The following is a 25,660-nucleotide window of genomic DNA, read 5'->3' as shown; positions in this document are numbered from 1 at the left end:
TCAGGAGTGCGAGACCAGCCTGGCTAACATGGTGAAACCCTGTCTCTACTAAAAATACAAAAAAAGTAGCCAGGTGTAGTGGCACGCGCTTGTAGCCCCAGCTAGTCAGGAGGCTGAGGCAGGAGAATGGTTTGAACCTGGGAGGCAGAGGCTGCAATGAGCTGAGATCGCACCACTGCACTCCAGCCTGGGCAACAGAGAGAGACTCTGTCTCAAAAAAAAAAAAAAAAAAGAAAAGAAAAGAAAAGAAAAAAGAAACAAAAAGCATTAATGGAGGTCAGTTTGAATTGGGTATGGAAGGACGAATAGGATCCTAAGAAATGCCATTCCAGGTAGAAGGAAGAGCATTAACAAGGACCAGGTGTGGAAAGGACGCTCAGAGCATAGGGCATATGAATGGAGTAAGACAGCCCTGCTTCCCCCCATCTTAGGGGAAGTATTTAGCTTTTACATTATACTTAATTGAGGCAAAATCATTTGTCTTCTCCAAGCTCATGTCAGGCGTACTCCAGAGGGGCGATAGATGGTTTGAAAAACTGATGAAAGGTGAGGAATAAACCCTGTCCTGGGAAATCTGGGCTAACATTTTGATTTTAAAGTAAGGCGTTTTGACTTGAAGATATGATGAGGAATGAAGAGTGGAGCAGTGGCCTTCTTTTCTGGCCCCCCAGTTTCAACAATGGCTTCAGGCTTCAAGCTGGAGAACAGGCTGTTGCATTCTGCACCTTGCCATTGCTCCTTCCTCTGGTAGGACGGGGTGTGAGTTTCTCAGATGAGATGCTGGGGGTGAGTTGTCAGGTGCAGGCGTGTGGTGTCCAGTCTCCAGCCCTGCACAGAGCAGGCTCCAAGGCTGGTGAGATGGCTCGGTATATGGGATCATGTCTGCTGCTTGCTGGAGCCACAGTTCAGGCCTCCCATTGTCTGTACCCTAGCAAGGCTGATCTTCTAGAGAGTCCACCTCTCCCCTTCCAGACATAACAAGCAGAGCCCAGCCTGACTGGAAATGGGCTTTGTTGGCTGGCACAGAGCTGACTAGAAAGCAAAGCTTTGCTTTCTTAACAAGCAACTAGCTCTCAGTCAAGCCTTTTCTTTTTGCTTTTCTTTCTTTCTTTTTTTTTTTTTTTTTTTTGAGACAGCATTTTCCCTCTTGTTGCCCAAGCTGGAGTGCAATGGCACAATCTCGGCTCGCTGCAACCTCCGCCCCCTAGGTTCAAGTGATTCTTCTGCCTCAGCCTCCCAAGTAGCTGGAATTACAGGCATGTGCCACCACACCCGTCTAATTTTTTGTATTTAGTAGAGATGGAATTTCACCATGTTAGGAGGCTGGCTGGTTTTGAACTCCTGACCTCAGGTGATACACCTGCCTCGGCCTCCCAAAGTGCTGGGATTACAGGCGTGCGCCACTGTGCCCAGCCTAAGCCTTGTCTTTCCTGATGCAAGAGACTCTTTCTCCTCTGACCTCTGTTACTTGAAATAGAAGTGGAGACAATTGTCTCCCAGTATTTTCAGAGTCTGGTACGTGCACATGAGGGTCCTTGGCATATTAGATGGTACACCTGCAGATAAACACTCTTTATTTTAATAGTATATGTTTATTTTTACTGTTACCTTCTCTTTGTGCTAATTTTCACTTGCTGTAGTCATGTAAGATTTTAAAAATACATTTATTTGTGCTTCAAATATGGGTTTATTTAAAGAAAGAGTATGTGCAAATGATTGTACAGGTTTGTTTTAGTCCATTCTCTGTTGCTTATACCTAAATATCTAAAACTGGGTAATTTATAAAGAAGAGGAATTTATTTCTTACAATTGTGGAAGCTGAGAAGTCCAAGGTTGAGGATCTCCATCTGGTGAGGGCCTTCTTGCTGGTGGGGGCTCTCCGCAGAGTTCTGAAGTATGCAAGCCATCACATGGTGAGGGGGCTAGGCTGCTAGCTCAGGTCTCTCTTCCTCTTCTTAGAAAGTCACCAGTTTCATTTCCAAGATAACCCATTAACCCATTAATCTATGAGTAGGTTAATCCATTCATGAGAGTAGAGCCCCCACGATCCAATCACCTCTTAAAGGCCCCACCACTCAATATTGCAACACTGGGGATTAAGTTTCAACATGAGTTTTGGAGGGACATTCAAACTATAGCAAGGTTTTTGTCGATATGGTCAAAATCATGATGGTGGTATTTGCAAGGCTGATGTTTGGGTGACACTGGTTACTTTGATTCACTTCAGCCAGCATTTAAAGGTACCTTCCCACGATGAGCTGGGGCCGCCCCAGGTATTTAGGAGCAGATGCTGGTGAAGTGTGTTTGGGAGTGCTTCCTCCACACCTGGTGCCAAGTTCTGCTTAAATATGCACCGGACACAACGCAGTTTGGGGGCGGGGGGGCACTAATGCTTGCCCTTTCTGTGCCTTCCAGATATCGATGAATGCCGGACCATCCCCGAGGCCTGCCGAGGAGACATGATGTGTGTTAACCAAAATGGCGGGTATTTATGCATTCCCCGAACAAACCCCGTGTACCGAGGGCCCTACTCGAACCCCTATTCGACCCCCTACTCAGGTCCGTACCCAGCAGCTGCCCCACCGCTCTCAGCTCCAAACTATCCCACGATCTCCAGGCCTCTTATATGCCGCTTTGGATACCAGATGGATGAAGGCAACCAATGTGTGGGTGAGTAGCCCAGCCTTTTGTTCCTCTCTGCTGTGCTTTGGGGAAGACGTCGTCTGTATCTGGCATGCTCACCCCAAAAGGGTTGGTAGTTGCCATTCAGTGCACCGGTGAAACAATGACTTACTTTCTGCGTATTTATTTCACTCCCAGCAACCTGTATCTCCGGGTTCCTGCCCAACTAGGGAGGTTATTTTGCTGTTTTGTTCACAGTTCTCCAGAAAACCAATTTTTTTCTTTATTTTATTTTCATCTATCTACCTATCTATATCTATCTATCACTCATCTATATATTTAAAGACCAAGGTAATAGTTTCTCAATTAAATAACAAATACATCTGGTCAGACTTACTACAGTAAGTAAATCTCAGAGGAAGATCTAGAAAGGACCAAAGCTCTGTCCTCAGCCCCCACACCCTTGATTGGAACATGTGCTCCTGCAATAGAAGAAGCCTTGGCGGGCACGGCCAACTGTTCTGGAAAGGAAGCAGGTTACTTGGGTTGGAACTAATGTGCTTTTGGCCAAAAGGAGCCTCACTGATAGGAACTCATAGCAAGAATGCACCTCTGGGAGGAAGCAGGCACAAAGGAATTGGCAAGGGGTGTGACCAGTGCCCAAGAGAGCTTTAGGTTCTGTCGGCCAGCGTGGCCTTGGAGGAGAGTTACCCAAGATCCTCCCTGGTCTTTACCTGTGGTCAGACCAAAATCTTGCAACTGTCTCCAGCTCTGGAAGATGGTGTATAGAGTGAAAGCTCTAAACTTTTTGATCACGCATCCCATCTGCAAAATCTTTTTGAGCCTGGATCCCCATTATATGAATTTTTATAAATTACACACATACCCCGTCATACTAATATGGATTGCAGGATATAAACTTCACGTAAGAAATATGAAATTTAAAAGGACAAGATAAAAAATAAATATGAAACTGGGAGTGGTGGCACGTGCCTGTCGTCTCAGCTACTCAGCAGGGTGAAGAGGGAGATCACCTGAGCCCAGGGGTTCAAGGCTGTGGTGCGCTATGATCGCGCCTGTGAATAGTCACTGCATTCCAGCCTGGGCAACATGGCGAGACCTTGTCTCTTAAGAAAATATATATATGAATTGAAATTTTAATATTTTTTCCTCTATCCCAAAAGTTTGGAAGACCATTGGTCTAGCAACATTTTTCTTTGTCCTATTTCAGGGCTCTGGAGTGTTGAGCTGTAACCCACTATTAGGGGAGCTGTGTTTGTTAATTTAAGGTGTCTTCTACATGCTTATGTGAAGGAGCGTGCATTCTCATTCGAATACACTTGAATAATATGCAGACAAGTGTCTTCAGAGCTACCAGGAAACGCTGGATATGCTTGAACCCAAACTTCTACATTTTCACTGGTCTCAAGGGGTGTGGTCTCTGTGTGTGTTGACGGGCGGGGAAAGAGAAAGAGAGAGCTGGTTACTGTTTACCTTAAATGTTGATGAGTGTGCAAAGGGAATGAGCACAGGGTCCAGTGAAGCCAGCACGGGGTGGAGAAGATGGTAACATGCTTCCTTATAACCAGCATCAGGAGGAAAAACCTTTGTAACTGGAAGGGACTTGTTTTTTTTCTTTTTTAACCAATCTTTAACTTCAACCTCTTCATTTTGTAGACAGGAGAGTGTGGACTCCAACCAGTTAGGTAATTACAGAGGTGGGATGCCAGTCTAGCTCTCCTAACTTCTCCCCTGTCTGCAATCTCCTAACTGTAGGAAATGACCTCTCCTAGCTGGTAGAAAAGAAATCATCCCAAAAGAAAATGCAGAGACAGAGAGGTGGAAGGTGCTGCTCTTCCAGGATGTCACATGGGGGCTGGATAAGCCAAGTGATCAGCCCTTAAATATATTGAGGAAGAGGGTGTAATGATTCTTTGGAGGCACTCTGCGGTCTTGGCAGGGGCCTTGGGTGGTGGTGGTGCAGACAGCTCTAGCTGATGCCTTGGGCAAGCTCAGCGGCCTCTTTTGCAGAACAGTTGCAGGTTTCTCCAAAGTGTCTCCCTCGTTTCCCTAGACCTCCTTCCAGGGTCCCAGTGCCCTTACAATGAGGACATGGCTGGGAAACCTATTCCTCCCCTCGTCCCTCTGACATCATGCCATTTATGGCTCTGAACCTGTCACACGGGAGATGCGGAACTTTCATAATGGCCCTTTTGTAAGGAGAGTACAATCTAGGAGCCCTAGTGAGGACTGGCACCAGGCCCATCCATTTCCAAAAAGTTCAGCATTATGCATTCATAAATCCTGAGTTCTTTCTAACTTCCCTTCACCCCACCCCATGGTTTCCTGGTTTTACAGAAGGCTTTCAAATGGCCCTCGCTGAGGTCCCTCTGCGTATTGTAAAGAGCTGGCATTGTGGGGGTGGGGGGAAGTAAGAGAAGGAATGGGGGAGGCTTTTTCTGCCTACCACTCCTTCCGAGAACTGGGATGGAAGAGAGGTGGGCCTGGGAGCAGGTGGAAGGGAAGCAAGGCGCTGTGGTGGAAGGTGGGAGGGAAGGAGACAAGATGGGGAAATCATTGAGAAAAGACAAGGAGGTGAGTGTGGAGGTGTCACTGCCCCGAGAATGTGGGTGTTTTCCAGAGCACCGCTCTGGTCCTGTGGAGGAGGCTTTGCATGAGCAGTGCGTGAGTAAGGGAGACTTGGGAAACATTTCTGAAACTTTGGCGTTCTAGGAGAGGAGGACAACATCTCCAAAGGTGTCTTCTCCTCTTCATCAAAATCAAAGTAGTGATCGACAGTAACATCCGCAGCAGCGGTGATAATAAAATCAAACACTTGGATAGTACTTGTGTGCTAGAACCTTTACAATAATTAATGCATTTGATCCTCACAACCATCTACAAGGTAAAACTATTATCAATCTTATTGCACCCATGAGGAAACTGAAGAAGAGAAGCTAAGAAGCCTGTTCAAAGTCACACAGCAAGTGAGGGGCTGAGCCACGATTTGAACGATTCAAGCTTTGAATAAGAAAACAGGCTCAGTGAGGTATAGATTTGTTCAAGGGTGCTCAGAGTCAGTGCTGAAGTCAGGATTAAAAACAAGGTCCTTCTCTTGCTCTTTTTGTTTTCTGAGACAGGGTCTGGCTCTGTCACCCAGGCTGTAGTACAGTGGCACGATCACTGCAACCTCTGCCTCCTGGGCTCAAAGCAGTCCTCCCATTTCAGCCTCCCCAGTAGCTGGGATTACAGGCGTGTGCCATCATGCTCCTCGATCACTGCAACCTCTACCTCCTGGGCTCAAGTGATCCTCTCATTTCAGCTTCCCAAGTAGCTGGGACTATAGGCGTATGCCACCGTGCCTGGCTTATTTTTGTATTGTTTTGGTAGAGACAGGGTTTTGCCATGTTGCCCAACTGGTCTCAAATTCCTGGGCCCAAGCAATCCTCATGCCTCAGCCTCCCACAATGCTGGGATTACAGGTGTGAGCCATGGCACCCAGCTCTCTGTCTCTCTTTTTCTTGATGAAACTTTTTGCTCTGTAAAATTTCGAACCTAATCAAAAGTAGAAAGAATGTAGTGAGCACCTACCTACTTATCACCCAACTTCTGTAGTTATCAGCACAGGCACAATCTCCTTTCTTCTTTACACTCTACTCAGTGCATTAATTTAAAGCAAATCTCAGACATCATATAATTTCATCCTTAAAGACTTCAGATTTATCTCTAAGAGATAAAGAAATTATTTACAAAAACAAATTTAAGGCCAGGTATGGTGGCTCATGCCTGTAATCTCAGCACTTTGGGAGGCTGAGGTGGGCGGATCACCTGAGGTCAGGAGTTCGAGACCAGCCTGGCCAACATGGTGAAACTCCATCTCTACTAAAAATACAAAAATTAGTTGGGTGTGGTGGTGCACGCCTGTAATCCCAGCTACTGGGGAGGCTGAGGCAGTAGAATGGCATGAACCCAGGAGGCGGAGATTGCAGTGAGCTGAGTTTGCACCACTGTACTCCAGCCTGGGCGACAGAGCGAGACTCCAGCTCAAAAAATAAAAATAAAATTAAAAAAAACCTCCAAAAAATACAATACCATTATCAAACCTACAGAAGTCAATAATAATCTTTTTATCATTAAATATCCAGGTAGTATTCAAATCTCTCTGATTGTCTCATAAATGCCTTGCAATTTCATCACAAATGGCCGGAAGAATCTCTGCAGTCCCCAGAATAGCATGGCTCTAGCAAAAGCCTGCTTTCTCAGCCATGAAACATTTCACTAACATTAGTTATTAGAGTCCCTACATTTGCCACTGAGCCAAGTTGGTTAGCAAAGCCAGAACTTGGAATGTCCACCCAGAGGGATGACAAGCTGAGCCCTAAAGGGGACATGCATACGAAACCATCTCAGCAACCTGTTGTCTGTTGGTTTGTTGGAATCAGACCCGTGCAAGCTCTGCAAACTGCGTTGGTTGACAAGTCTTTTAAATGTCTTTTAGTCTTTACTGTTTCCCTGGCCACTTATTTACTGAAGAGGCTGAGCTGCTTGTTCTGTAGAATTTCATACATTTGGGAGGTGACTGATTGCACCCTTGTGGGGGGCGGGTTATCTTATTCCTTCGTCCCCTATATTTTTTTGTAAGCTGCTAATAGAGCTTGATCCAATCAATAGACTTGATCCAATTCAGGTTAAATATTTGGGCAGGCTATTTTGTAGGTAGCGTCTTTGATCTTTTGCCCTCTTCATGCACTGATTTCTTCTCATAAAGTGTAAGACAGTCTGCCTTGGGAGGCAAATGAGCATCCCTTTCACTGCGGTTTACTTTTTCTAGGGTTTGGACCCACTTCCAAGGAATCACTGTCATCCCTTGGTGCCGCATGAGGCCGTGCCTATTTCCACAGGCTGGGCGGGGCCGGGCTCAGCGCCTGGGTGGCCAGTCCCTCAGAGCTTCCTCCTCAATTTCTCTGTTTTTGGTTTCACTTTGGAGGTGACTAGACCCTGCCCTTCTGGAACAATGTTTGGCCGTAGGTTTGAGTCCACAGGCCCCTAGATGTAAAGCTGGATCACTTGGGACACTTCTGCAGACACAGTGAACAGTGACCTAGGAATTACAGTCCACGAGCCAAGTAAGTTTTGTGTTGTTCAGAAAACTGGCATCTTGGCATGACAGTGATGGGACTCATGGCTCATTAGAGTGTGTCACCCAGATCCTGGACCCTTGGGAGATCTGGTGACCAGATTCTCAGGGGAGGGAGAGCCAGACAAACATGGTTAACTGGTAAGCAGGGAGGGGCTGCTGGAGGAGAGCCTCACCCAACAGCTCACAATCAAGACACAGAGAGAGGCCAAATCAAATGCATACATAGAGTTCTGAGCTGGTCACATAGACATCCCAGAGAAGGATGGTGTGGGGCTGAAGATGGTGCGATACTGAAGCCTCAGGGAGTAGGGTGAGCTGGTGCCAAGTGACTGGGGCACCCAAGATGTGGACTCCCATTCAGGAACCTTCCTCTCATGGCACTCGCCTCTGAGACCAGGTCGCTGAATGTGGCCGCCACTCAACTCTGTCAGTTATTCCCTTGGGGGCTCAACTTGTCATCTCTCTGGTTGGACATTCCAAATTCGAGCTTTGCTAACCAGCTTGGCTCAGTGGCAAATGTAGGGACTCCATCCGTAACTCATGTTTGTGAATTTTTTTGCGGCTGAGAAAGCAGCCTTTTACTAGAGCCCTCGACTCAGGGGACTGCAGGAATTCTGGCCATTTGTGAAATTACAAGCAATGTCTTGATTCTCTCTTCTAGTCCAGGATTTTTGTTATTGTTGTTGATCAGGGCGCCCAAGCAGGCAGAGAGCAACACATGGGATCCTTTTGGGAGTTGGGTGGTGTTGGTCTGAGGCTTTCTCTTGAGTTATTTTTCCTGAAAACCAGCCAGTATTTCTTCAGCCAGCCAATGTGTACAGAGTGCCTTCTTGGTGCCAGGCTCTGGCCTAGGCACTGAGGGGGATGTGGAGTTGTGCACGGCCATGGAGCTGTCTCTAGACTTTGTGGATAAGGGAGGGAGATTAGACACAACACAAGCAGCTGAAATTCAAGATGGCCTCTGATGAGTTCCTGAGATGGTACAAAGAGAAGGCAGAGATAAGAAGGCTTCTGGGGTGGAGGAGGCTGGAACTTGGAAGTTAGACAGGCTTTGAGTCTCACCTTGGTTTGGCCACTTCCTACCTGTGAGAACGGGGGTTGGTTTCCTCATCTGTAAAATGGGTATAACAACACCTGTCTCATAGATAACATGTGCAAACACCTTGCCTGGTGTTTACACGGAGTATCCCGCAGTAAATGTTAATTGCGAAAGATTCATGAAGAGGCTGCTAGGGTCTTGAGATGATAACCCATGGGAAGATTCACAGAGTCTGAAAATGCATCGCACGTCTAATTCTTCAAAACCTTTAAAATGACCTAAAACTGAACCCAGTACACATTTAGCTTGCAGGCCTTGAAGGGCTTTGCCCAGCTAAGCCTGATGTGGCTTCACTCAGAATCTGCTTGGAAATGGCAGCAGAGCCTGGGATTATTTAACTTGTGAGACAGAAAAGTGGGAAGTGGGAACAAATGTGGCATAAAGGTCGGCGGCAAGTAGAAACCTCAGCCCCTAATGTTGGCAGGACTGTGGTTAACAAAAACTAAGGAGGAGAAGGCAGCCTTCACTCCAACAGACTTTTCTTATTTTTTATACAGGCCTCTGGCTTGGGCTGTAACTTGAAACTCAGTCCTCAGGCTGAGACCAGAAGGAAAATGCGTGAAACCAAGATCTGGAGGAAAATGGGTGAAACCCTGAAACTGATTCTTTAGCTGCTGAGGGCGTTGGGACTACGCAGGCCCAGAGAGGAAATGGGACCTGCACTGAGGCGGGGGTTCTGCAGCTGGGTTTGCTTAGATGTCTTTGTGAATTGGCCCCATCAGGCTTGTTCACGGGCATGGCCTCCCCAGGTTTCCCACCTTGCTGCAAGTCTTTCCTTATCATTGCTGGGATGATGGGCAAGTGGCTTCACTTCTCTAAACCTCAGATTTTCCTCCTGTAAACAGGGATAACAGTACCAACTGCCACAGGAAACTTGGAGAATTAAGTGAGATAATGCATGCAAGTTGTCTAACACCGAGGCTGCCTTATCGTAGGGGCTTTGTAAGTTAGTTACTGTAATTATTGTTTTCATTATTTCAAATCTCATCATTCCATGATGACTTCTCCTGCTCCAAACCCCTAGTCCTGTTATTCCATTATTTTTTATTCTTTCCTCTGGGAATTAGATTTAATAGTGTGTGTCTTTTAGGGGGTTGAAAGTTGAATTTTTGCCAGTTTTCAGCAGTAGGAGTTGGGGTTAACTTGTGCTTCCAGGGAGACCCAAACACAGACAGGACCCCAGGAAGTTGTCCAGGACAGCTGTTCCCAAAAGTTACTGTGCCCATGAATTACCGGGGAAAATGCAGTTCTGACTCAGGAGGTCTGGGGTGGCTCCCGAGGGTCTGCATTTTTTTTATAAGCCCCCAGGTGATGCCACGCTGCTGGTCCAGGGACCACCCTTTAGTTAGAAGGGCCCTAGTTCGTCTATCTATATTTCAACAGAACTGTATTTAAAGAAAGGTAGGTGGTTTATTTTTTTCATGCAATTTGTGTATTGTTTGAATTTGTTGGAAGAATGTATTACTTATTTAAAAACAAAACACAAACTGGAAAGAAATGATTTTAAGGCCTAGATTGAGGTAGCATGCTGTAGTGGTAAAGGGATGAGATGAGACGTTAGTAAGAATTGGATTTTGATCCCAGATTTGCTACTTATTACCTGTGTGGCATTTAGAAAGCCACTTGGCCTCTCTGGCCTAAGTTTTATTATCTGTAAAAAGAAAGGATGGTGTTATACTAAGGGTCGTAATCTGGGGTCTGTGGAATGAAATCAAGGGATCTATCATTATATTTTTCCCCACTAACTTTGAATTGAGATTTAGTATTACTGTCCATTGTAGGCAACAGGTCACAGGACTATTAGCAGTACCTGGGATGGTATTGACAAGAGAATCAGATATTTACATATCACTTTACAGCCATGGAAGTTATTTTGAAATACTTGGAAATATTTTGAAATATTTTGAAACCTTATCTATGCTTATCACTTCAAAATTGTAGAAGATACTAGATCTGCCTAATTTTGTTTTTAATGCACTGATAAAGAAGTATCTATATTACTGTATCACACGTGTGTGTGTGTGTGTGTGTGTGTGTGTTTTGAGACAGGGTCTTGCTCTGTCATCCAAGCTGGATGGATTACAGTGGCATGATCTCCACTCACTGCATCCTCAACCTCCCGGAAATAAGTGCCCCTCCCATCTCAGCCTCCCGAGTAGCTGGGACTACCAGTACATGCCACCATGCCCAGCTAATTTTTGTATCTTTTGTAGATATGGGGTCTTGCTATGTTGTCCAGGCTAGTCTCTAACTCCTGGGCTCAAGCGATCCTCATTCCTTGGCCTCCCAAAGTGCTGGGATTACAGGTGTGAGCTGCCATGCCCAGCCATACATTTGTTCTTTAAATATTTGGATAGCTGCATTTCAATACAATTGTTTTCTTTCATAATTCTCTGAGTTTTATTTTATGCAATTTAAAGCATTATTCTGAGAAGAGAGTCCATGGGCTTTAGCAGTCTGCCAAACAGGTTCAAGGCACACACACAAAAGTTCAATTTCCCTGGTTCTGATGATTTCTCAGGTTTCCTGCAACTCAAGAATGTTCTACTATTCTAAATCTTCCCAATCTTTAGGAAATATAGTTTTTTGCGTTAACCCTTTCCCACCTGGATTGCCCAGGTGATGCGGCTCTTCTCTGTTGAGTGTATTTCAACAGCACACGTGCCTACTGACACCTGCTGGGACCCTACCAAGTCTCCGTTTGTGAGGAAGTCCCTCCCACCCCCAGTGGTAGCTGGCTTTGGTTACTGGCACTGGTCTGGTGAGGTTCGCTGCACTGGCTGGCCTCACGTTCTGAGTGGGGTCCCACTGGTGGGCCATGCCCAGCCCTTGGTGCCTTTGTGTAGTAGGTCACTTCCCCAGTGTCTAGCGTGGCAGTCTTTTCATTGACCTACAAGTTTTTCTTGGCTCTCATCTTATGTTCCTTGGTCTGGTCATGTTTCTTTTATTTCTACTCCACTCTGGAATTAGCCAGTTGTGTGCGAAAAGCAAGTGGTGTTGCAGAGGATGGATGAAGTGTGGACTTTTTAATGGCAGGACCATTCAGCTCCGGTCTGGCAAAAGTGGCTGCATTACCAGGTCTCCAGAGAGCACTGCCTGGAGGGCAGGAGGTTGAAGTTGCCTTCAAGGTTGCAAATAGCCTCGAATGCCAGGGCCAGAGCTGGGCCGACTGTTTAGCACGTGTCTTTTAAATTAGTCGGAGGTGCATGTTACGATGCTCCTTAGAGAAGCATCTAAACCTCAGATTTTAGTGCTTGTTGGCTGCTTATCTCAGATGGGGAAGTTTGGGAAAGGAGCATTAGTTGGGGAGGGAGAAGAAGAGGGACCTCCTTTCAATTCGTGATCATGTCTTGACACTTCTCCCGCTCTGTCTCCACTCTGACCTCACTCAGGCCACAGAGGCAGCTTTCGAGCCTTTCTCTGGGGTCCTCTTAGACTCTGGGAGTGCTGAAGAGCTACGTGGGTACCTTCGTTCTCCTATCCATCGGGCTGCCATCCTCTGTGGACACATGTACCACACAGGCCACGTGGTGCCCAGGCCGGGCAGGCTGGGACTGGGGAAGTGCTGGTGAGCTGGGCTGACCCCTCATCAGAGAGACCCACGAGCCAGACAGCCTCCCTCCAGCAGCCAGCCCTGGGCCTGGAGCATGGAGGCAGAGAGGCCAGGGCTTCCCAGCAGCCCCAGGTATGTGCACAGAGGGCAGGCAGCTGCCCACAGGCTCTCGTCTTTCATAAGGGAGGGCATGGCTGTCGGGGATTCAGGGAAGTGGGTGGGGTGCCTGGCAGGGGGATTCCTGAGACAAAGGCACAGTGCCAGCCTCCACCGTTTATCCACAGCATCTGGCAGAGTGGGGCTCTCGTGGAGTGATTTTTGAATGAATGAATGGCAGGAAGGAAGAGTGCGAGTGCTGTTGAACCCAGGCTAGCCAGAGGGGAGCGCCACTGTTTTCCTCACTCAGTCTCCCAGCACTCCCCGCCAGCGCACCCCCTGCTGACTCCTCCCACTGTACTGGGTGTCAAGTGGAGACTAAGGTGACCAAGAGTCTCCTTGTTCCTTGAGCACCCTGTGGGCCAGGGCCATGGGCACTGTGGCCGTCCTGCACCCAGCAAGATGCTGGGCACCACGGGCGCTCCGTGAGTGTTGGATGCAGTCTAATGTACAGCGGCACTGATGGGCTAATGGAAAAAGATGCTCGTGAAGAACCTTCCAGTCAGATTAATTTGCAGATAAACCCACGTCCTCTGTCCCCTTCCCTAAGGGGAAACTCTGTGGGAGGCTGTGCCCTTCGTACCTTGAAGCCACAGCTTTGTTCTCCTGCCATGGGAGAGACTGGCTCCCAGGGCTTCACCACCAGCCAGCGCTAGCTCTTTGCACAACTCCAGAGGGCACTGCTCAGTTGTATTACATGTCACTGGCACCCCCTGGAGCCCAACAACCATCCTGAGGCCCTGTTTGTCTTGGAAACAGAGGAGCATGCTTGGGGAAGGGTCTCTGGGCCATCTCCTTGGGGGCTGGCAGGGAAAGGACATTCACAGGATTCCTTCCCTCCAGAGGGCCTCAGACAACAGACTAGATGTCAAGGACTGACCGCCTGTTCCCCTCCAGCTTGTCGGAGCCGGGCCAGAGGGGAGATGGGGACAGCCAGTGCTGGGCCCTGCTGCAGGCAGCCAGCATCCACAGACTCTGGGGCCGGCGGCTATGTTGGGGCCGGGGAAGCAGAATACTTGGGGTCTTGTCAGTGCTGTCTGACTTTCTTTCAAACTAAAACATTTGTGGAAATCCAGCCAGAGTTGATTTATGAGCTCTACATATTTCACAGGTCTTAACATGTCCCCCAGGAATCAGTGAGGTCAGACAGAACAGACTTTGCATCCGGAATCAGTATGAAATTGGCATCTTCAACAGTTTCCATGGGAGGGGGGGTTAAGAATTGGAGGGCGATTATATGAAACAATGCAAAGACACAAAAAACCCTGACTCTGCTTCATTCCATTAGGGAAAAAGACGGGTCATCTGTTTTCTGCGTCTGAGCTGAGTGAGGGGTGGCCTTCTCCGTGGGGACAGGGATGAAGTATGATGGGACAGGACTGCTGGGGCAACTGAGAGCTCAGAGTGGACTCAGGGGTGACCACAGCACCCTGTACTTATCCTCCAGCTCACACTCCATAGCTGTGATAAATAGACATTTGCGATTATTTATTTAACATCTCTCCACCCAACAGAGCTTTCTGTCTTATTCACCATTGTGTTTTTTTTTTCTTTTTATTTTTCTCTTGTGTAGTGGTGCTATCTTGGCTCACTGCAACCCCCATCTCCCGGGTTCAAGCAATCCTCGTGCCTCAGCCTCCCGAGTAACTGGGACTACAGGCGCGTGCTACCATGCCCAGCTAATTTTTGTATTGTAGTAGAGACGGGGTTTCACCGTGTTGGCCAGGCTGGTCTCAAACTCCGGAGCTTAGGCAATCCGCCCACCTCTGCCTCTCGAAGTGTTGGGATTACAGGCGTGAGCCACCACACCTGGTGTCACTATTGTATTTTTCTAGTGCCTGATAAATATTTGTTAAATGAGCAGAAAAGCTACCTGAGTGAACTGTATATGTGGGATTCAAATGAGAAAGAGAAATGGATTCTATATTAGTTTCTACATAGGTTAACTTATGACCCATTGATGGAATTCACTTATCCATTTACCATTTATGTGTTGAGGTCTGAGCTGTGCATGTAAAGATTAACCCATTTAAGCCTGATGTTGCAATCTTTAAAATTTTTGCAATCAGACCTTGGTGATGACCTTGAACAGGAGGATATAAATAACTCCCACATGCTTAGCGTTCCAATAATGGAACACTAGGCATAATTTATCAGACATCATCACCTCCTGGTGAGTTCACAGCCTCTTGGCAGGAGTTAGGTGAGTTGGCAGGAAATATGAAACCCAAATAATTATATGTAGCCCAGTGAAATAGGATGGTAACACGCGTAGGTATGGGACACTTCGTTGGCTCTGGCTGGAGTGGTCACAGAAACTTTCCTATGGACAGGTGTTGCACATCTGTGTGTCCATTTGATTAAACAGATATTGACTGATCACTTTTCTGTGTCAGACACTGCCAAGGGCTAGGAAGGTCTAAGGATGAACAAGACGCTGTCCCTGCCCTCAGGATCTCTCTGCTGAGTGGGTGTGAGTGGGGATTTGGGAGGGGGTGTACATAACTCATCAGATTCTCTTCATGAGCCAGTGTCAGATGTGACTGATGAGGGCAATATGTCCCGGGTGCTATGGGAGTGCCCACAAGGAAAGTGAATGTTTATGGTGGTCTTTAGTCTTTGCAGGATTGAATAGGATTTCCTCGTCAGAGACGAGGAAGGGCATTCAGGGTTAAGGAACAGCGTGGGCACAGATACGGAGGCAAGAAAGTTCACTGCATGGTGAGCAGCCTTGGTCATGAGTCAACCAGTCACCTGCACACTTAGGACACCCAGTGTGGCTGCAGCCTGGGCATGGGTTGTGGGCAGGGCAGGCATAGAATAAGAGATGAGGCTTAGAAGGTTGGCACTCAAAGTTCCCCACCAGATTGTGGGGCCTCGAATGCCATGCAGTTGACTTGGGCTTTATTCTGTGAACACTGGTTTTTGAGCAGGGGGGTGAAATGTTTACAAGCCTATTTGAAGATTTCTGCTTAGTCTAGCCTTAGCACTGCCACAAGCTCACTGGGTGTTGTGCTCTAGTTCCTTCTCTTTCTGGGGCTCCAGTTCACATCTGCATGAGAGGGGCTGGGCCATTATCTGTGAGGCTCCCTCCAGCCTTGACCTTTCAGGATGCAAAGATGCTTCTGACAACCAGGTGAAGGGTGGCTTCTGGAGACAGGCAGCTTTCAGAGATGGTGTCTTATCATGTGAGGCAGTGATTTTGCATGTAGTCTAAGCTATAGGGGCTAATTACTGGGTCACCTCATAATTACATCACCTCCATGTTCTCAGGGTCCTGATCAAAGTCTCCTTTAAGCTTGAAACAGAGATGAGCCCTTTGCCAAGACCCCTGAAAAAGGGGCATCAGTGGATGGATGAAATTGGCTCTCACTATGATGATGGGACCTGGTCTCGTCCTGTGAGAAAACTGATACTGACTTTATAACTCCTGGGGGAAGTTTGCAAGCAGCTGGAGCAAAACACAAGCTCCTTAGGAAGCCAAGAATCCTCCCAGATTGACCAACAAGGTAGAGATGTAAGCGATCCCACTGTCAGACATCTCTGGAAAATCCCACCTCAGACCTCCTCAACAGATCCTTTTTCCAGGATCGTCTCCATCTCATTTCTCTCCAGAGAGCAGACAGTGGCTGGGGGCCAGGTGGCACTGGCCTGTGGTCTGTTGTGGCCTCCACTTCGCCCCGTGGAGGCTGGGTCCTGCGGTTAGTGCCATGAGTCCTTTCATTGTAGTAATTCCCACTGGAACACTGTCTCTCGCTCTTCCAAATGCTTTCGTGTCCACCAGCTCATGGAATTCTCAAAACAGCCCAGGGAGGAAGGCAGGCCCAGGAATGTTCTTCCCTTCATTTTATTTATTTATTTTTTAACTTTATTATTATTATTATTATTTGAGACAGAGACTTGCTCTGTCACCCAGGCTGGAGTTCAGTAGCGTGATCTCAGTTCACTGCAACTTCCACCTCCTGGGTTCCAGAAATTCTTGTGCCTCAGCCTCCTGAGTTACTGGGACTACAAGCATGTGCCACCATGCCCGGCTAATTTTTTTTATTTTTAGTAGAGATGGGGTTTTGCTGTGTTGGCCATGTTTGAACTCCTGACCTCAGGTGATCCACCCGCTTTGGCCTCCCAAAGTGCTGGGATTACAGGCCATGGCGCCTGTCCGCCCCTTCATTTTAAAGAATATGTGAAAGGACTCCATGACTGTCCCACAGTTCGCTTGTGATTTAGGCTGACCAGCATGTGGGCCTGCCAGCTTTAGGCCCTTTTAGGCCATCCCACAAGGTGCCCTGGTTGGTCATAGGCACCATGCCGGCTCCTTTCTCTTCTCCGAATATACCAGGCCCTTCCGGACCTCAGGGCCTTCGCACTTTCTCTTCCTTCTATTTGGAACTCTCTCCTGGCTCTTCACATTTTGGGCTCATTCTCCTCTTGGGCTTCAGCTCAGTTCAGATGGCACCCCTTAGAGTCCTACACAGGCCGCCTTGTCTGAAATTACACCTCAGTTACTCCCAGTCACAGCCTTATCATTTTCCAGCACAGTCTTGAGCATACATTAAATCCGCTGGACGGCTTCAAACACAGATTGCTGCCCAGTTTCTGACTCTGGGGTCTGGGGTGGGGTGTGTTCTTCTGGGTCGTGCTGATGCTACTGGCCCGGGGGCTGCACTTTGAGAGCCACTGATTGGTGGCTTTTTATGTATTTGTTTGTTGATTTTCCCATCCCTTCGTTGTAAACTTCATGAGGGGAAGAAACGATGCCTTGTTACCTGCTGCATCCCCACTGCCTGGCCCATAGTTGGTGCTTGCTAAGTACCTGTTAGCTGGCTACTGGCTGAAGGCTCAGCTGGAACCTCTTGCTTCATAATCAATCATCTTGCACCTGAGAGGGAAGAAGGACAAGCATTGGTAGAGACTCTGGGAGCCACTTTGTCTCATCTCTTCTCTCCTTTACTACCTTTTTCTTTAACTTTTTCATACTTGAGCCTTTTCTAAAGGTCATTATTAATTTTGGGTAAAGATTACATGGATAATTTTTATAAAATCCCAGGTAACGGATTTTACTTTCTGGGTTCAGGATTCCAACCAAGCCACAGGACATCTGGGTAAGAGAATTAAAATGTCGTGACTGGCTTGCATAGAACACCTCTTAGAATTCCCAAAGTGGTACTTTCAGAACCTTCTTTGTCTCAGGCCTACTAGCCTTTGGCGTCAGAACAAAGTTGAAATTTTGCCAGATTGGAGTTGGGTTTTAACCATGAAATGTTATCTTCCCTGACAAAGAGGAGTTGCAGACCAGTTCTAATGATAGATCTCCCGAAGATACTGCTTTGGCCAAGGGAGTACTGAGGGTAGGCTTGGGCTACCTGGTCCATACTTCATCCTACCATCCGGGGTGGGGGCCACAGGAAATGGAGTATGTGGGTTGGAGGCTTTCAAAGAGGAGGGTTGGCAACTCTTGGGTAAACCACCACAAGGCTGCTATGGACTGAGAATCCTGGGAACAGCTGATTCTGCCCAAGGGGGTTGAGGAAGTCTTCACCAAGAAGGGACATTTATAATTTGGTTGAGAAATCTGGAGGATAGGTATGTGATACGACAGAATTTGTCCGAGATCACCTAGCAGGCCATTTGCAGTGCTGAATGAAGCCCGAAGTCTCTGGTTTCTTAATCCCCAAAAATCATGAGTTGTGGAAAGAGATCAGATTCAGCAACTGAATGACCTTGAGCAAGTCACTTCTCCATGGTTGGAGGATGATCTTTAAGATTCATTTAGATAATTCATTCATTTCGAGACACTGGGGATAGTAAGTGACCAGTCCTCTTTGTAAATCATAGAGCCCTATTCTTTCCATATTCAAGCTCAATAAATAGTTGTACATTGAATGAATTTGACTGCTAGCATCATCTCCTTCCAAAGACAGAAAATATGGGGCAGGAGACCCTGGTACATTAGCAGGCAGACAAGCCACAAATGGGTTAATAAAATAGAAAGTCATCAAGACAACAGGAGATAGTGCAACTTGGCTTTTGACTCTGAGGAGGAGGGAAGGCTTGCCAGGATTGCATTCCAGCACAGCCTACTGACCGTGGGGAAGAGTGTGTGGGACTCCAGATTGAGCCCCGAGAGCCACACGCACACTAATAAGTTCTAGTCAACAAGAACTCTGAGACCAGACAGGGGAGGGGGAAGGACAAGGCCGTCTACTTCCCTCTGGAAGCTTAGGAGGTGCTCAGGGCCAGGGGGAAAGCCCACAGAATGTGCTAGTTTGTTAAGGTGGCCATAACAGAGCACCACAGACTGGGCAGCTTAAACAACAGAAATGTATTGTCTCCTGGTTCTGCTGGCCAGAAGTCTGGGATCACAGTGTCGGCAGGGTTGGCTCCTTTTGAAGGTTGCAAGAGAAGGATCTGTTCCTTGTCTTTCTCATTGGCTTATAGCTGGCCCTGTGTCTTTCGTTTCCTTTACTTGACTATGTCTTTCCTCTGTGGGTGTCTGTGTCTGAGTTTCCTCTTCTTAGGAGGACACTAGAGATTTTGGAGTAGGGCCTGCCGTAACGGGCTCATGTTAACTGAATTACCTCTTTGAAGACCCTGTCCCCAATTGCAGTCACATTCTGAGGTACTAGGGGATAGGAATTGAGTATATGAATTTTTGAGGGACATGATTCACCCTATAACACAGGACACAGCCGTCTTCCTCCAGCCAGGACCCTTTTGAGGTCGGAGACCCCCAGTAATATTCCTTCCTTCCTTCCTTCCTTCCTTCCTTCCTTCCTTCCTTCCTTCCTTCCCTCCTTCCCTCCTTCCCTCCTTCCCTCCTTCCTTCCTTCCTGACAGAGTCTTGCTCTGTGACCCAGGTTGGAGTTCAGTGGTGCAATCTCGCTCACTGCAACCTCCACCTCCCAAGTTCACATGATTTTCCTGCCTCAGCCTCCCAAGTAGCTGGGATTACAGGTGCATGCCACCATGCCCAGCTCATTTTTGTATTTTTACTAGAGACAGGGTTTCACCATGTTGGCCAGGCTGACCTTGAACTCCTGGGCTCAAGTGATCCACCCACCTCGGCCTCCCAAAGTGCTGGGATTACACACATGAGCCACAGTGCCCGGCTGCCATTCTTTTTTCTTATCCTTAATGACCTTAATCTGTGATTTCTTCCCAGAGGTCTTCTTTAGTCTTTACTGGTCTCATCTCAAGCCCATTGGAACCTCCCCTTCTTTGAGTTCCCAAAACGCCGTGCTTGTGCCTCTGTTGGGACATTTCTCACCATCTACCTTAGACTTAGGAATGTGCTTGTGTCACTTACACATTAAAGCTTCATGTTCTGTTATCTTTATGTCTCTTTCATACCCCCATCTCCTGTCTTGCAGATAGAACAGGGTCGATCATGTTTGTTGGCTTGTTGATAGGTCAGCTGTCCAAGAAAGTTGAGTAATAAGTGCTGGATAAACAGGAAGATGAGGTTGTTAGAACACAGCAACAGCAACATGCCTTTCCTTAGATTGTGTGCACTCGTAGACAAAGTCAAGCTACTAGATTTATAAAGAAAAGATGCTCTTTCCATTCTTCCATCCTTGTTTGGCCCCAACAGGTCAACAGAAGAATCTACAAACTGGGTGCTCAGCATTCTTAAGCCCTCAGAGTTCAAATCAAATTCCTCTTTTGGCCAGTCTTGGAGAGACTCTTCAATCATATCTTAAATAATGTCATTCTTTTGGCTCAGCTCTGTGGATACTCCTTCTTCCGCCCCCAGTCCCCTGACCTTCTGCCCTCTTGTTTCTTGGCTGAAAATCTGGTCTGCTGTAGAGAGCAGGAGCAGTTTCAGCAGAACTGGGGTCCTTCCCACGAATCCAGAGCCACACACTCCAGAAAGCCTGACTGTGCAGAAACAGCTGGGTGCTGGCAGGCTGATTCTGAAAAGCTTCGAATCACTTAGAAGCACTTTGTTCCCAAATGGTGTGTGGAGGATGAGGAATGTACCATCAGATGAGGCAGGTCACCCATCTTGTTAAGAGAAGACTCATGTGAGGACTGTCCCTTGAAACAGCTTCCCTTACCTCCCACCTTTACTTTATTCTAGATGTGACCCTCCCAACTGGTTCACGGGTGGTACGGGTACCTGGATATTGATCTCTTCAGTTCTTGTGTTGGTTGGCAGGGGCTTCAGAGAGCTGAGTCCTTGGGCCAATTTGCCCACTCCATTGTGCCTTACACACCTTTGTAATGTTCTATGTGTGCCTCAACATGAAAAAGGTTAAGAAGGATGACTTTAGACTGGCATGCTCTGCAGAGATTTCTAGGAACATAGAGCAAATTTCTCATTTACCTTTTAAAATGAAATACATTCACTTGTTACTCTTGGTGCTCTGATTTTTGATGAAGCAGACGCCGATATTAGGACTCTGTGTCTCCATAAAGCTATAGAGAAATTTGATTAAATTCAGTGTATTAGTCATCAGGACTTTTTGGTTGCAACTGACAGAAACCCAGTTCCAAGTAGATTAAGCAAAACAACAATGAACTACATAAACACATTTTCCTTCCTTCCTTCCTTCCTTCCTTCCTTCCTTCCTTCCTTCCTTCCTTCCTTCCTTCCTTCCTTCCTTCTCTTTCTTTTGAAATGGAGTCTCAGTCTGTCGCCCAAGCTGGAGTGCAGTGGCTTGATCTTGGCTCACTGCAACCTCTGCCTCCCATGTTTAAGCAATTCTTCTGTCTCAGTCTCCCGAGTAGCTGGGACTACAGTTGCACACCACCATGTCCAGCTAATATGTGTGCTTTAATGTGTGTGTTTCACTATATTGGTCAGGCTGGTCTTGAACTGCTGACCTCGTGATCTGCCCACCTCGGCCTCCCAAAGTGCTGGGATTACAGTCATGAGCCACCATGCCCAGCCTAATTTGTTTTTTCATAACTGAAAGTTGAGAAGTAGAACTAGCTTCAGACATGCCTGAGTGCAAGGGCTTAAGTAGTATCATATGGCTTTCATTTTTTTCTCTGTCTCCAATGCCTATCTCCAAAACATAGGCTTCTTCATTCTCAGGGCAGGATCTCTCAAGTGGAGGCCATTGGTAGCTCCAGGCTTATGTCTCACTAGTTTAACAACCCAGAGAGATTGCTTCAATCTCGAGCTCTGGCAAAAGGTCATAGGTGGGCTCTAGTAGCCAGCTTGGGTCACAAGCCCATCCCTGAGTTCATCACAATGACTAGCAACACATGGGCTTTGATTTAGCAAGCCTACATCCCAAGCCCACCCCTGGAACCAGCAGTAGGTCCAAAGCTACCTGCCATACATGGACTAAAAGTGCAGAAAGGCAGTTCCTTAAAGGAAATTTAGGGTGCTGTTACCGGATGAAGGAAGTTTGGATGGTGGGAGGCAAAGAGCTATACCTGGAATCCCAGCTTCCGCATGGAAAGAGAAGAAACAGAAGGACCCAAAGTTTGTTCTGAGCCCACAGTGACAGATAACAAAGGATGCACTCACTCACTAAAGGATACACTATCTCAGTCATACACACATCTTTCCATGACATCAGGGGATGGTCCCTAGTAATGAAAGGAGGGGCCTGGAGCTGCCATCTGAGCTGCTCACCTGTCCTCAGGTAGGCAGGTAACAATACTGCCCCCAAAGAGAACTAACTCTCCCTTTCATTAAAAGTTATCAGGTAGATAATACCATGGATCCTCTTTATAGAACATCTGAAGAAATGCCTAGTGCCTCACCTGAATTCTTTTTTGTTTGTTTGTTTTTGAGAAAGAATCTCGCTCTGTCGCCCAGGCAGGAGTGCGGTGGCGCGATCTCCTCTCACTGCAACCTCCACCTCCCACGTTCAAGCGATTCTCTGTCTCAGCCTCCCGAGTAGCTGGGATTACAGGAGCCGGCCACCACGCCTGACTAATTTTTGTAATTTTTTTGTAGAGATGGGGTTTCACTGTGTTGGCCAGGCTGGTCTCAAACTCCTGGCCTCAAGTGATCCATCTACCTCGGCCTCCCAAAGTGCTGTGATTACAAGCCTGAGCCACCGTGCCTGGCCACCTGAATCCTTTTGAGCTGCTCTTTCTCATCCTGCCCTTAGGAACAACAAAAAATAAAAGACAAAGAATGATAGATTTTTACCGTGTATAACCATCATTGTCTTTGGCCATGTTATAGTATGATTTATTTAAAATATGTTGCTGGATTTGTTTGGTTAACATTTTGTTTGGGACTTTTGTCATCCATGTCTATAAATTAGAATGACCTGCCATATTTCTTTTTTAAATTACTCTTGCTAGTTTTGGTGTCCACATATAAGCTTGATAGAGTGAGATATTGTTCCTTTTCTATTCTCTGGAAAGTTAAAATGATCTAGTCTTTGTGCTGGGATTACAGGCATGAGCCACTGCACCCAGCCTTGTGCTAATTCTTTAATTAAAAAACAAAAAACAAACAAAAAAAAAACAAAAAGAAAACACGTAGAGATATTGCCAGAGTCATATCAGTTTGCTATTTTCAAAAAGAAATTTTTGGCTTTGTTGCTCTCCCCTATCTCTTTCTTTTCTTTTTGCTTTTTTATTGCATCAATTTCTGTTTTTTATTATTTTCTTTCTAAGTTTTGGATTTGTTTCTCTTTAAATTTTTTTCTTTCTTTCTTTTTTCAAGTCTCATTCTGTTGCCTAGGCTGTAGTGCAGTGGCGTGATCATGGTTCACTGCAGCTTTGATCTCCTGGGCTTCAAGTATCTGGGACCATAGGCGTGTACCATACTGCCCAGCTAATATTTGTATTTTTTGTAGAGACAGGGGCTCACCATGTTTCTCAGGCTGGTCTCGAACTCTTGAGCTCAAGTGAGCTGCCTGCCTTGGCCTCCCAAAGTGCTAGGATTACAGACATGAGCTACTGTGCCCGGCCCCTTTTCTAATTTCTTAAGCGGGTTGCTCAGCTCATTAACTGTAAGCTTTTCTTCTTTCATTATGTCAGCACTTAAGACTACGTAGTTTTTAGTGTGACCTCTAAGTTTGGATGTATGGTATTTATTGCTATTAAGTTGTAAGAATTTTTAATTTTCCCTGTAATCACTTCTTATTGTCCATGATTTATTTAGTGATGAGTTTCTGAATTTTACACATTTATGGGGATTTAAATTATCTTTTTGTTTTTCATTTATAACTTAATTGCCTTGTCATCAGGATATATGGTCTTCATGATTTATTCACTTTGGTATCCACAATGCCTAGCACAATGCCAAGAATGTAGATGTCGTTTAGTAAGTATTTGCTGATATAATTGAAAGATAGATGAGTGGATGTCTACTGACCAGGCGTTAGAGGAATTATCTCTTTCTGCTCAAATTGTCCAATCCTTACAGCTACTTGATATTCCAAAATAACTCTGCAAATGGGCACTGGAAATATAATGTCCCCTCAAAATTATCTTCTATGCCACTCACTCCTTTCCTCCTTTGGCCCGGGAAACAGACACTGAGTGGGTGAGTGAGAGGATATTTGTAACACTGATAGTGTGAGACCGTCAGACCCAGTCTTATACATAATAGATTTAGCTGATGGCTCTCCCTCTTATTTCTTCTATGACCCAGAGAAAAGCATTTCTTCTTTAATAGTAATAGGCTCTATTAATACATTTTAGGTGGCATTTCCTCCAGTGGAATCTCTTATCTCATTGAATCCTCCAAAATATTCAGGCACGATATTCCCACTTTAAAAATGGGGAAACGGACATCAAGCTAGTTAGCGGGGGGACTGGTTGGATTCCTGATGTGTATTTTTTGTTCTGTACACGAACCATGTCCACCTCATTTTTATCACTTATAACGACAGGGTAGTAACACCTTAGACTTCCCTAAGGGAATAGAGGTAGATAAAAACTTGTGATTGAATTATACTTGTAAAAGGACGTTTGAAGACAAATAATGAAAAATATGAATCTATTCCACAGTACTCAATATGGAGTACACATTGAGTTAATACACATTGGTTAATACATATTGGTTAAATGAATGAATGGATGAATGGATGGATGAGTGAACAGTGCTTATTTTGATGAGTACATTTTTTGCTCTTTGGATCAACAACCTCTTTAGCATATTAAAGAAGAAAAGTGTCTCAGTCTTTTCCTGAGTCCCTAAGAAGTAGTGCTTTTTCTTTTTTTTTCTTTTTCTTTTTTTGAGTCAGAGTCTCACTCTATCACCTAGGCTGGAGTGCAGTGGTGCAAACATGGCTCATAGCAGCTTCGATTTCCCGGGCTCAAGCGATCCTCCAATCTCAGTCTCCCGAGTAGCTGGGACCACAGGTGTACACCACTATGTCCAGCTAATGTTTTTCTTTTTTTCAAGATATTGTCTAGCTCTGTCACCCAGGCTGGAGTGCGGTGGTACAATCTCGACTCACTGCAACCTCTGCCTCCTGGGTTCAATTGATTCTCCTGCCTCAGCCTCCCAAGTAGCTGAGATTACAGGTGCATGCCACCATGCCTGGCTAATTTTTGTATTTTTAGTAGATACGGGGTTTCACCACATTGGCCAGGCTGGTCTTGAACTCCTGACCTCAAGTGATCTGCCCACCTCAGTCTCCCAAAGTGCTGGGATTGCCCGTGTGAGCCACTGCGTCCTGCCCAGCTAATTTTTCAATTTTTCATTTTTTGTAGAGACAGGGTCTCGCTATATTGTCCCTAACTCCTGGTCTCACATGATCCTCACACTTTAGCCTTCCAAAGTGTTGTGATTACAGGCATGAGTCACCATACCCAACCCCGAAGTGCCTTTTGAAGATGCCTATTTAAAAAGTCTTGAAAGAGGTCCAGAGGGAAATATTAGAACATCCTTATTTTAGAGCAGATCTCAGGAAATATGGCAGTGTTTATACGTTATAACATTTAGATAGTGCAACAACATTTAGAACAATGTTTGTGCATTAAACTAATTTGCATACAATGTAACGATGGTGCACGGTGTAATATACATATGACATGAGACCATCTGGAAAATAAATAAATTAATTGTGTTCCTAAATGTAATAACATCAGATGAGGAGGTCTTCCCCTTTCAGGTTACCCTCTTAGCAAGTTTTCTTCCTACTTGCTAATAGGTCTACAAGGT

General features: G+C 46.2%; 1 protein-coding gene across 3 annotated transcripts in view; it reads left to right on the top strand.

Moving 5' to 3' along the window:
- Positions 1–25,660, top strand: part of FBLN5 (fibulin 5) — a 76,801-nt gene that overhangs the window by 8,163 nt on the left and 42,978 nt on the right. For all 3 annotated transcript variants that reach the window (XM_007987615.3, XM_007987614.3, XM_037984406.2), the window contains exon 4: positions 2,416–2,670. In XM_007987615.3, coding sequence (XP_007985806.1) covers positions 2,416–2,670 — 255 coding nt within the window. The remainder of the gene's footprint in view (positions 1–2,415; positions 2,671–25,660) is intronic.

This window comes from Chlorocebus sabaeus, chromosome 24 (assembly GCF_047675955.1).
Source record: "Chlorocebus sabaeus isolate Y175 chromosome 24, mChlSab1.0.hap1, whole genome shotgun sequence".
NCBI classification, from domain to species: domain Eukaryota; kingdom Metazoa; phylum Chordata; class Mammalia; order Primates; family Cercopithecidae; genus Chlorocebus; species Chlorocebus sabaeus.
This window is presented reverse-complemented; position numbering and strand designations above follow the sequence as displayed.